The 13,734-nt window shown below is 41.7% G+C and overlaps 1 protein-coding gene across 1 annotated transcript; it reads left to right on the plus strand.

Annotated features, from left to right (window-relative positions):
• Positions 1–1,163: 1,163 nt before the first annotated feature.
• Positions 1,164–9,075, plus strand: LOC310874640 (uncharacterized protein; the record flags this gene model as incomplete). Its single annotated transcript, XM_083787501.1, has 6 exons — positions 1,164–1,492; positions 2,205–2,354; positions 2,876–2,965; positions 6,268–6,396; positions 8,716–8,847; positions 9,068–9,075. Exons 1-6 carry the CDS (start codon positions 1,198–1,200, stop codon positions 9,073–9,075), a joined length of 804 nt encoding a protein of 267 aa, XP_083643627.1. The 5' UTR covers positions 1,164–1,197.
• Positions 9,076–13,734: the final 4,659 nt, after the last annotated feature.

Raw genomic sequence — 13,734 nt, forward strand, 5'->3', positions numbered from 1 at the left:
CCAGCCTGTCAAAGTGGGCAGGGGTGAGGTGGGTTCGGGGGGTGAGGCCAAGTAGGAGCCTGACCAGTTTGTTTTGGGAGGGCTGGACCCTTGTTTTAAGGGCCTTTGAGGTGCTGTGGTACCCAGAGGTGCATGCATAGTCAAAGAAACCTTGTACGAGGGCTCCTGGTGTTTTTGTTGACCAGTGAGGAGATCCTGTAAAGGAATCTTGTTCTTTGATTTACTTTTTTGATTACGTTGGTGGCCATTTTATCACCGGAAAGATTGGCCTCCAGGATGGAACCTAACCTAGGTAGGTAATTTCATCTTTTCATGTGATAATATTGTCACCTACTCTAACCAAGAAGCCATCTGCCTTGCTGAGATTACTATTCGATCCGAAGAGAATACATGGATTCAGTTTTTCCCAGTTGTAGGATAGTTTGTTATCAGCGAGCCAGGTGCAGATTCTACCGAGTTCAGAGCTGAGGGTCTTTTCTGTGAGGCTGTGAGCATTAGAGAAATATATCACGCATTGTATGAAATCAAAACCAGAAAAAACAAAACAAAACTGGGCAAAAGGAGGGTGGGACTGAGCAGACATACTGTATTCAAGGGTAAAGATTTACATATTTACGTACCATAATATATGACATAAATGTAAGGTGCTATTGTAACAATGTAGGCTACGGTAATTCAGGGAAGAGATACAATGATACAGACTACAGAAATGTGTGGGAATTCAGGAAATAAGTGGCATCATGACAACTAATCTGTGGAGGAAAAAGGGTGTAAAAAACATTTGACTATACTCTTAAAAAGTCCACACCAAAACTAAAGGAAAACCACAGATATCTTTGGGATCTCTTTCAGAGCGATTTGATTCAATCGACATTCGACAGTAACACTGACGGCCAATCAAAATAATTTGACATGTTTAGATAACGTTCTTGTTGATCAGTGTGAATGATCAATTTTTAGCAGTGCCATTAACTGCGTATTGGTTGGAAGAGGGAATTATAATAAAATATATAGATTTTCGGTTGATCCAAGACTTGGGTAGGTCACAAGGTGGCGGTAATGCACCAAAAACTGGTTGCCATGGTTGCCATCTGCCGTAAAACAAAAAGAAGAAGCTGCGCATGCTTGAACGAACCACGTTGTCGTGCATACGTGTTGTTTTTCATGGCGGCGAGGAACAAATCAGCGTGGTGAAAAATGTCTTACAAACGAGGTAAAATGCGTCAAACGGAGTCTCTAAGGCTGAGGCTGTCGATAAATGAGCACCTGACGTTGGTGGGAGAGGAGATATTGTGTGTTTTGGAAAAACAGCAGAGTGATGTTGGTCAGCTGAAGCTTGTCAGAGTGTTTGTGTTGGAGCGCCTCAGCACTGCTGCAGGATTCATGTTCAGCCTCTTCCAGAGAGAGATGGAGACACTAGAAACTCTGCTGGGGAGACAAGACAAACTTCTGGGCGTCCTTTTACAGCCACAAGTCATATTATACAGACCAGGTTTGTTAAGCTGACGGATCAACATATAGGAGAATAAAATGTGAGTGGGTGGCAATATTACCACACGAAAAGATGAAATGTCCTATAGGTTCCATCCTGGAGGGAAATCTTTACGGTGATAAAATGGCCACCAACGTAATAAAAAAACCAAAGAATCCTATACACAGGATCTGTATTAGCCATGGTCGTCATGGCGCAACTGCAGCCTGTTTTACGCGATCGCTACATTTACATTGCAAACGTGTACATAAACATTCAGATTCCAAATATAAAGTACTCGCCACGTGCCACGGGTGTTAGAATTATTGGGTAACCATGTTCACCAACACAACCAATAAGCTGTGAAACAAATTTGTGTAGCAAGCTTCTTGGATCTGGCAGCGTCAGAGGTTACCCTTTTTTCCCCTCACTATGTTTTTTCTTTGTACCTCTGATGATGATTTCCTGTGTTTGGCTATATAGAGTATTATTTGTACGTCTCTAATTGTTATGATGAATTGAACATGGTGGGCCCTATTGTAAACAAGTGTAATACTTTATGGTGTCGTCCACAGTTAACAGTTTTGTATTGAGATGTGCTTGAAATGTACTATAATTCTCCAATTATCTGTTAAATCAAATCAATCAAAGAATAAATGTCATACATTTACAAAAGCACTTTTAGTTGTTTTGCTGATGCCAACTAGCTCTTCTCTCTGTGTAATTTGTATAGAGGGTTCCCCTGAACATGAGGAGAGGAGCTCCAGTCTGGTCCAGGAGGAACCACAACCTCCACACATTAAAGAGGAGAACATGGAAGAGGAGGCTGAAGTGTCAACATTGACATTACTACGTGGGAAGACAAGGTGCCACTCTCTCCAAGGTAAAACAAAATATAAATAAGCATCACACTAATTAATTTGAGTCTAAAGGTCATACTATAGCAGCCCATACATGCGTCTAGGTCAGATGTATGGGCGATGCGCGTGGGTTCAGAAACAAAACAATGTTTTTTTTTTTTTTGGGACCGATCCCCAACGTTTTTCTCAAATTAACCCATTTTGACCTGAGATCAGATTCTATAAATGTCTTCTACATCCTGACAGATGACAGATTCTAAAAATGTCTTCTACATCCTGACAGTTTTCTGAAAAAGCTGTTTCTATGTCAGCTCGTAGCGCCACTCGGTGGCGCGCTATGAGCTTGTAGATCTTTTTTGAGTGTTTGCGCTATGGTGATGCGTGAACATACACGTGCTCAGGTGGGTGCCAGCATGTAGGGTGCTATTGATGATTATAAATTATTATCTGCAGCTATTCTTATCACACCATATAGCACAAGATGACACTATTATACAATTATAGCCAGGCTATCAATTCACTTCAATTCCTTCATTCATTCCAGGTCAGTGTGTGGAGTCCAGCCTGCAGGTGAACATGAGTCCTCCGCAACCAGCCTGCACGGAACAGGAGCCTGACGACCACCTGGAAACCAGTACGTTTTATTCTAATTATTTCAATTATTGTTTATAGCAAAGGTTTATAACTATTGTGATGGTGCATTTAGACAGATGCAGTTTTCAATGTAATTAGTCCCGGGATGCAGGGATGGTCTTTTAAATGAGTTGACTGTGTTCCCAAAGTGGGGTCCGGGGACCCCCAGGGGTCCTTGAGGCTGTCTGCTAAATGATAGTTTGGAACCAAATGGACCCTTATGGGTCTGTAACTTATGGGTCTGTAACTAATCAAAGATGACCTCTCTACTTCTATTGCTTTTTAAATATCAATCTGATCATGTAAAGTTAAAACGTTCTTCTCGGTGCTGTGTCCCGCACCGAAAAGAGCCGATCTACAAGGTCACGATGTGTCCGATCACGATGCCTTGTGAGTTTGTAAGTTGGCTCCAATTTTCCAATCCTTATCGATTGGATAGTGGCTGCAAAACATGCACATTGCGTTCACATTCAACAGCGTAAAGTAATTTAGACGATAATTTTACCTAGCCTGGCTTTAGCCAGACTGATTCACTCTCCCTTCCTCCCCAGTGGAGGAGACGTCTGTTAAAACTCAATGACTGTCAAGGACTTGTTTAACTTATTTTTCCTGGACTGCCAACGACGTGTTTAACGCCTTTTTAACATGGGCAATAAATAAATACATAAAAAATAATAGATATATAATGGCGGACTGAGACTTTTTGCGCCCCCTGGTGGCGATGATTAAGCAGTTTTGAACATTCTTGCCTACATATAGGAAGTCACTGTAAACAAATGGACCCTGCAGTACGCACGGCGCTAGGCGCTACAATAATAAAACCAATCACTGTGCCAGATGTCATTGCCATTTTAAAAGAGAAGACTGCGCAAGCCATTATCCCCAGTGCAATGTTGGCTCTGCCCATGGAAGAGCGACATTGCCTTGGAATAAATGTATATTTGATACACAGATGGTATACATAACTTTAAATTACAAGATGTTGAACACGAACTCTGCAGCCACACTGCGGCACACTTACTTCATAGGGTCTAGCCTTTGATTGCCTTTCAATAAAACCATCGTATTGGTTGGAAGGTGTATTGCACATAACTTGAGAAAATGACACCAGATCGGATTAACCCATTCTGAACTGAGATCAGATTCTAAAAATGTCTGTTTGAAAATGACAGTTTTCTGAAAAAGCTATGTTTCTATGTCAGTCGTTCGATTTTTCGAAAATAGCAGACCTGCTATTTTTCAATAGCTAAAGCATAACATAATGCTAACACCAAAAGGGGTTCCCGCCCCAAAATGGATTAAAATGAATACGGGATGCTAATCAATATTCCCTCAAAAAAAAAGGTCTGAGCAAACACTCAAACCTCCTGAGCAGACATCAGCAACTACTGAGCAAACATTACGTCACCTTGACACCAACTATCCAAACGTTAGATAATGCGAAGTGAGCCCCTCACTTCACACAGGTGTGATTTCTTTCCTTTTTTCCAAATGGATTTTGGTATACGAGTGAATCAATGAATAGTTATAAGGTTACGCAAGTTACAACATTTTTATTTTATATCAAGGTGGTAGGTTAGCAATTTTAGGAATATTCAGTTAGTCTATATTAGTGGTTCTCAACCTTTTCAGGCTGTGACCCCCCAAAGTAATCATATTTGAACTGGGGACCCCCCACCCAGACAAGCAACAGAATAGTTCCACAGATAAATATTGTGAAAATAGCCGATCTACAAGCTCGTTGTGAACTTGGCTATTTTCACAATTGTTGCCTCTTTCTTTATCATTTAATAATCTCGCTAATGTTTGACCAGTTTTTATAGCATGGTTTGCTGATTGCTTTTGATGCAGTAATGGTGTTTTTTCTTTTAGAGCCTTTGAGGTATTATAAAAGTTCTTAAATTGTCACTTCACTGTCATCTGGGGTCCCCTCCCCCACCCCCAAAATCATGAACGACTGGTATATGAATACTCAATATTGCTTTACAGGGGGGCATGAGAAAACGGAAATAATTTATTGGGACACACACACACACACACACACACACACACACACACACACACACACACACACTAAGACGAGTTTGTTGGCGTGTCTTTGAACTCATAGTTTCTCTGATTGTCGATCGTCAGCAGCCCCTTTTGAAGAAAGTATGTATTAACAGATTGGAGAATTACAGAGAGAGGTTCCATATGGGGCTAGACTGCTAGAGATGAACGTTAGCTTCCACATGTTTCATTCACAAGTACACCGGACTGGAGGCTTGTTGTGCTGTCGTGATAACCACGTTAGCTAACCAGCTAACGTTAGGCCCCCTCGCGTTGTTGCGCACAGCCGTGCTTTTATCCACACTCCATGGGAGGCGTACTATGATCCGACGGATCATATAGTATGCCTAGGGGGTCGGGTGCGCTGGGGGTCGGGAGAGGGTTGGCGTTAGGTTTTCCATCCGTTCGCCTTTTAAATCTAAATGTCCCATCAACGCACGGGTCCAAGCAACGCGATTTCTTGGGGTTTCATTAACACTGACTGCACTGGTGTGGTGCCTGCTCCTGCTGCTGGCTTACGTCTCCACCTCGCCGCGCAGTCCCACACAGGAGGAGAGGAAAGGAGACCATAGAGTAATGAAAGGAGGGGAGGAGACCTGTCTGTCGCCTCGCCTGTGTAATCTAAATAATAGTGTAAAGTAAATATAAATAAAGTGTGGACAAATGTCGACTATTATTACTGTAGTTTGTGGGGGGGGGGGGGGACAGAAATTATTTTTTAAATAACTTTTTTTTCTTTACACCAGTGTCTGTGTCTGTGCGCGACAGATTTCAGTTGTGCGCGAGAGCATTTGGCCATGTGTGTGTGTGCGCGCGGGCGCACCTTAGGGGGAACATTGGTGCTGATACCCATCCATGCAAAATTCTAACATCCGTGGCCCCGGGGGTGAGCACTTTAGATTTGAAATCTTAATGTTCATGTACACGACATTAGCTTTGTAGATTTAGCAAGGCGCTCAAAACAGTGGGAAGGTCATCATGCTCGTTAAGAACAAGCGTCACCATGGCTAACATTTCCCTGTATTTTCAATTGAACAGAGGTTACTATTAGAGGACTTTCCAGTAGACTGATGGTTTAATTTACAGTGGAAGTTTCTCCCGCCACCACATCTACAACTGTTGTACCCTGTGGTAGTTGGAGGAAATGATTGTCTGAAGTGTTTACTTCCTTGTAGTACAACAGAGGAAACACTGCATGGAAAATGTTACGTTCAACATTTAATGGATTTCTTTCATGTTATCTTTTGCCTAAAGAAGAGCTTTCCCCTGAACATCAGGAGAGGAGGTCCAGTCTGGTCCAGGAGGAACCAGAGTATTTACAGATTAAACAGAAGCTACTTCAACGACCAGTGGAGGATGATGGGTCAACATTGACATTACAAAGTGATGATGATGAAGGCAGAGAGACAGAGCCTCTAGCCAGCACTTCAACTCAACACATGAATACACAAGCTGATGTAGTGGACTGTGGAACATCACAACCAGCTAGTGATAACCAGCTCCTCTCTTTACACTCTTCTGAATCGGACAATACATGTGACAGTGATGATGAGTGGGAGCCAACTAGTGATAACCAGCCCCTCACTTTACACTCTTCTCAATCGCACAATGAATCTGACACTGAAGAGAGTGAGTTTGAGGAGACCAGGGAGGGTCCATTAAACACGCTGATGTCACACAAGACACAAAATGTGAAAGGTCAAGCCTGGTCGTTGAGCAACAAGCTGTCCCAGGACCTGAAAACACCAAAACAAACTGATTCCACGTGGAGTCACACAGGGAAGAAAAGGTTTAGTTGTACAGAGTGTGGCAAAATGTGTAATAAGAAGTCACATCTTAACCAGCACATGAGGACTCATACAGGGGAAAAGCCCTTTACTTGTAAAGTTTGTAGGAAAGCCTTTAGTCAAAGGGGTAGTCTAACTAACCACATGAGGACTCATACAGGAGAAAATCCCTTTACTTGTAATGTTTGCAGCAAAGACTTTTGTCATGAATATAATCTAAAATCACACATGAAGACTCATACATTAGAAAAGAGTCTTACATGTGAAGTTTGTGGAAGAGGCTTTAGGGAAAAGAGTGCTCTAACTTACCACATGAGGACTCATACAGGAGAAAAGCCCTTTACTTGTAAAGTTTGTAGCAAAGGCTTTCAAATTAAATCTATTCTAATGGAGCACACGAGGACTCATACAGGGGAAAAGCCCTTTACTTGTAAAGTTTGTAGCAAAGGCTTTCGTATTAAATATATTCTAATGAAGCACATGAGGACTCATACAGGGGAAAAGCCCTTTACTTGTAAAGTTTGTAACAAAGGCTTTAGTCAAAAGAGTACTCTAACTAACCACATGAGGACTCATACAGGGGAAAAGCCATTTACTTGTAAAGTTTGTAGCAAAGGCTTTAGTTCAAAGCGTCCTCTAACTTACCACATGAGGACTCATACAGGGGAAAAGCCCTTTACTTGTAAAGTTTGTAACAAAGGCTTTAGTCAAAAGAGTACTCTAACTAACCACATGAGGACTCATACAGGGGAAAAGCCATTTACTTGTAAAGTTTGTAGCAAAGGCTTTAGTTCAAAGCGTCCTCTAACTTACCACATGAGGACTCATACTGGGGAAAAGCCCTTTACTTGTAAAGTTTGTAGCAAAGGCTTTAGGTCAAAGGGTGCTCTAACTTACCACATGAGGACTCATACAGGGGAAAAGCCCTTTACTTGTAAAGTTTGTAACAAAGGCTTTAGTCAAAAGGGTAATCTAACTTACCACATGAGGACTCATACAGGGGAAGGGTAATCTAACTTACCACATGAGGACTCATATAGGGGAAAAGCCCTTTACTTGTAATGTTTGTAGCAAAGGCTTTATTAAAATGGATGCTCTAACTTACCACATGAGGACTCTTACAGGGGAAAGGCCCTTTACTTGTAAAGTTTGTAGCAAAGGCTTTTGTATAAAAAGTAAATTAAAAGCTCACATGAGGAGGTGTCATACAGGGGAAAAGCCCTTTACATGTGAAGTTTGTGGGAAATCCATGTCTCAAATGGTTAGTCTAAAAGTTCACATGAGGAGTCATACAAGTGAAAGCCCTTTCCTTGCAAAGTTTGTAGCAAAGGCTTTGGTATGACAAGTCATTTTTAAGAGCACATGTGGACTCACACGGGAAAAGCCTGTTACTTGTAAAGGTTGTAGCAAAGGCTTAGTGATAAGGGTGCTCTAACTTGCCACATGACGACTCATACGGGGGAAAGGCCATTTACATGTATAGTTTGTCGCAAAGGCTTTGGTTCAAAGCCTGCTCTAACTTACCACATGAGTACTCATACAGGGTAAAAGCCATTTACATGTGAAGTTTGTGGGAAAGCCATGTCTCAAATGGGTAGTCTAAAAGCTCACATGAGGAGTCATACAGGGGAAAAGCCCTTTGCTTGTAAAGTTTGTATCAAATGCTTTGGTGCTAAATCTTCTCTAAAAGTTCACATGAGTCATACAGGGGAAAAGCCAGCAAAGGCTTTATTCAAGGAAGTAATCTAAAAGACACATGAGGACTCGTACAGGGGAAAAGCCATTTACTTGTAAAGTTTGTAGCAAAGGCTTTATTCAAAAGCATCATTCATCTAACTTACCACATGAGGACTCATACAGGCGATATTGGAGCCTCCTTTGTCACCCCTGTATCCTCATAATGACATGTCATCAGACATTTCGGAGCATTCTGATGGCATGGACCAGACAGATGAGACGGTGTCTCCTCCTGAGGCGCCCGGGGTGAGGCCTGAGGAAGCAGTCAGACCGGCCTGTGACCCGGCTACAGGGCCTCGTCAGTCGGGGCGTGAGCGCCGGGCACCAGAGACGCTACAGCTGTTTTTTTTTTTTTTATCTGAAATGTGAACTAACTAGCATGTGAAGGAATTGGACTATGTTCAGAAGTGTTTGGGGTTTTGGTGGTATGGGATGCACAATGTGTGCGTTTAAAAAGAGAAAAAAAAGGAGAAGGGGTGGTGCCAGGAATGATTGGGTGTTGTCATGGCAATGTCATTGTATGCATACAGGCACCTGAGCTCCATGTGACCGGATCTTTCTGTTGATTCCCAGTAAATGTTTGCATTACCATTTACCTCTCGTGTCTGTGGCTTCTTTGGATCTTTATCCCTTTGCGTAAACTGGCGCAAAGCCATTGACTTGTAACGTTTGTAACAAAAGCTTTGCTGTCCTGGCCGGTACTCTTACCCACTACACACACTTATGAGAGAGAGAGTTTATTTGGTCATTATAACAAATCAATACACAGTCTTTTTTTTTGCAAAAGAAACCGACCAAAAAGGTGTAGGCTTAAGCTTATAGTGCCTACCCTTCTAAAAAATGAATGGCTTTCATAGGTAAAATAATACAACAAAGCAAACAGAAGGGAGAAAAAACAAAACACAAACAAACATAACATAAAACAAAGACAGACAGGACAATACAGTTAACAGGAACAAGACAAAAAAGAACAAAAACAACAAAACAAAACATCATATCAATGTTCTATATGTTTCTACTATTTTTGATCTATACATTTTTTTTAATGTATTTATTGTACTACAGTTTTTTTGTTCGTCATCCAATCCATTCCACAGCTTGACCCCTCTGACCGATATGCACCTCTCTTTGATGTTTGTTCTAGTATTTATTTGTTTGAAAATGACACACAAGGACACATACAGGGGAACAACCACTTTAGTTAGAGTGAATGCGCATGCGTGTACACACACACGATAGAGTTTTTGGTATGGAATGAACATAATATAATAATTAGGCATGCATCTCTGCCTAAAACACTGAATTATATAAGGATCGACCGCAATTGGAAAAAGCCTACGCTTTGCTTCCCATGCATTTGTTGAAGAGACATCTATACATTTTCAAATTATATCGTTATTATGCTTAAATCATAGCTTTGGCTAAAACGCTGAATCCCACGGATAAAGTAGGCTATGTATTGTTAGCCTGGCGCAGCCACACTTCACCCGCCCCTATTGCATTATGCATATGCCCCGACGTAGCCCAGCGCAGTTGTATATTAGTATCGCAACGCGAGGCTAATGTATTGTACACATGCATTAATAACTACAGACATTAGTCTACCACATATGTACAATTATATAGCCTACATTTAACAAACAAGCTTGATTGACATTTGTAAATAAATAGGTCAATACAAAAACTGCTACGAGGATAAAGCCAAAGGCCTAAGGCTTTGGATTCTGTCCGAAAATCCCCGCAAATCGTTACACTCTCAAAGCCTCAAATCATCAAAGCAGCGTGCAATTTACGTGAAATCTTTCACGCACTTTCCTACTAGGCTGAGGAATATATCCCACCCTTTTCACATTAGCCTGTTATAGCGCGTAGCATAGGTGGATTTTTGCAAAACACATTTTTGGAACAAAATACCTCAAATCATCCAATTGCCATCCAAGGCGTAAGAAGAAATGGCACCCTTTTCACCTTGGCCTATTATAGCGCCACCTGTGCCCCTCGGGGGACTTTATCTAGTTTTTAATCCCTTTGATATTGACATTTTGTTATAAAGTCTCTTTTAAAATAGTGTTAATGGCTAAATAAACATAAAAAAAAAAAAAAAAAACATCTTCTAACATGACCTCCTTGCAGTGAAGTCTTTGTCATTGTTCTGCCTTTAGTTATAAATAAAACAATCATAAAGTTAAAAAATTTTGGGGGCTTTTTGCCTTTGTTAGATAGATTAACAGTAGTTTGACAGGATATGGGGAGAGAGGTGGGGGGGAAGACACAGAGCAAAGGTCGTCTGGATCGGGACTCGAACCCGCGACACGCTGTCAAGCAGCCTTGATTACCAGCCTTATAGGTGCTCACATGTTCATGGAACCGAATCCGTCTACTTCAAAACTGATGATTCTCTCTTGACCCTCTTTTTGAAACGCGGTGGGCAGCTGTACAAGCATATACATGTATTATTTTGTTGTTCCACTTTTGCTTTGGCAATGTCAACGTTTATTTTCTCATGCCAACAAAGCCAATTGAATTAATACATGACAGCATGCATAGTAATCACCAGCTCAGTGGCCTTGTGGTTATAGTGTCCGCCCTGAGACTGGGAGGTTGGGGTTCAATCCCTGGCCGGGTGATACCAAAGACTCTAAAAATGGGACCCAATGCCTCCCTGCTTGACACTCAGCATCAAGGGTTGTATTGGGGGTAAGTCCCTGCGACATACTAGCGTCATGTCCAGGGGGTGTACTTGTACATCAAGCTGCCTCACGCTACAGAAACAGGAGATAGGCTCCTGCCCTATGGGCCTCATGGCTCGGCAAGGCTACCTACTATGCATAGTAATCACAATGCTATCACATATTTTCGAACACTGTGTGTTTGTGTGTGCTTCCGTCCGTCTGGTTGTGTGATTTTATTATAGTTATATTTTTGCAGAGTTAAAGATCTATCCATTTGGTTACCAACTCTCTTTAGCTGGGGACCACCTGGCTGGAACTCCCTCAAGGACCATGGCATGCACTGGTGATCCCCGCACTGCTGGTTTGAGAACCGGTGACGTAGAACAGGGGTTTTCAACTGATTATGAAGCGGCGGGGACCACCACCCTAACTGAGAATCAACCATGGGGACCACTGTTGTGTTGTATTGGGTGGGGGTATGGGGTATGAGCGTGGCGCAGGGGCACATTGGTTATATGGGCACATTTCCTAATAATGATGACTCAACCAGTCAATCCTGTATACTTGGAGATTGTCATAAATACATCTCAACTTTTCTGAAATGGGATCCTGAACCCTACCACACCCGGTCAAGTAATTTCCCCAAATTCAAGGTACCAAAAGTTAACTCTGCAAACTACATTAAAATTGTCACTGCTCCATTCTTGGTCAAAGGTCATCTAGCGGTTACCTACCACCGCTGTGTAGGATTTCAACTTGGTTTGTGTGAGTTAGGAATGTGTTTCTAGAATGCATAGCCAAATGATTTAATATGTTGTCATGCGTCTCAAGCAGAGCCCACCGTATATATATGATATGATTTCCTTTTTTTTTCATAGAAGTGTATTTGTACTTTAAATGTTCTGATGAATTGAAAATGGAGAACTTAAGGATGTTGCACACTGGACACGTTTTTAGGGGGAAACAGACGAAGAACGCAGCTAAAAATCCGAAAGAAGCAGCAGTGTGCCGGGACCTTTAGTGCTTTTTCTGGTTTTATCCTCGTAGAAGCTTTTGTATTGACCTGTACTTTCTTTTGAACTGTACGCATTCTCCTGAGCCTCACTGCTGGGTTGGCGGGGGACACTAAAGTGAAAATAAATCGTGATCTCTGATCACAGAATGTGATCTGTATTGGTGTTGCGTCACAAAGGGACGCGAGGAGTGTGTGTGTGTACATTCCCCAAAGCGCATATTATAACAGTGCATCCACCATGAGTGACAGAAACACTCCGTCCCATCCATGCATGAGTCACTCCACTCAAAGCAAACTCAAGTCTATAAACATTTAGGGCTGTATTTAGCGTGTCTTAAGTGCCAGGTCTTATTACTTAACTTAAGACCTGGTCAATGCTCTTTGGCCACTCAGAATAGCCAAATGGCATTGATCACGCCTCCAGGTCTTAAGTTAAGTAATAAGACCTGGTACTTAAGACACGCAAAATACAGCCCATTATCAGTAGTAGCATATGGGAAGTTGTTTCAGAGGTGTTTTATTTGGTTTATGTTATAAGAATAGAATTCCACATAACTCAAGCTAAGTCAGACGAGTGAACTGTGGAGATCCAGACTTTTTCTGCCTTTATCAATAGCACACAGTGAATGGAGACTGGAATGGAGAATAGAGAGCGTCGGGGAGTGACAGCAGCAAAGGGTAATCGAACCCGGGACTCGCTGTCATGTGGTAATAATACACACCCACAAATTTGATTTTCAAGGGGAAAATAATAGATAAAATCAATAGGTTGGGAACCTCTGGACTTACTGATACCGTTACTTTCCATTATCATTGCTACAACAAGCTTCCAGTGGACATTTTTCAATAACCAACTAGTTGACCAATACCTCATTAAAGTGTTTTGAGACTCACCAGTGCACATAACCTAACCATACTGTGTGCTGTGGAAATGTAACTAAATCCTGTTCAACTTCTGTGTTTCAAAAGAGATTTAACTGAATGACTTCAGACCATTTACTTCCTGTAACTCTGGAAACATTACACTCCTGAGTGTTTGCTGAGTGTTCACTCTTATATTGCTGAGATGTTCTATATCACAAATTGTTTTATTTCCTTAAACTGAATGTTTTTTTTATTCTACACAATAATTCCACAGATTTGACAGGTCTCATCTTTTGCATGGCTGTGCCTTTTAAAAGTCACAGAACATTTGATCGCGTTTCGTTTTACGTGATCTCATCTGAATACGTTTATACTTGATATACCAGGTTATTAATTCTATTCATGTATGCGTTGTTGATCAGCACTGTGTAAACTGAGGTGTGGGACTGTCGCTGTGCCGTTTGTCCCTGTGGGGTTTCCATACAAACAGGGTGGTCTGGGAGGAAGCAGCAGGAGAAGACATTGATGTTGTTGTGCAGGGAGCAAAGTTAAGGATTATGATCTGGTTCTGTACATGATGCTGTCTGGTAGAAACCTTGGACGTCTAAAGCCGCTACCTTTCAGGAAATGGAAGAAAAATAACCTG

This window comes from Protomyctophum parallelum, assembly GCF_964188405.1.
Source record: "Protomyctophum parallelum genome assembly, chromosome: 17".
In the NCBI taxonomy this organism is placed as follows: domain Eukaryota; kingdom Metazoa; phylum Chordata; class Actinopteri; order Myctophiformes; family Myctophidae; genus Protomyctophum; species Protomyctophum parallelum.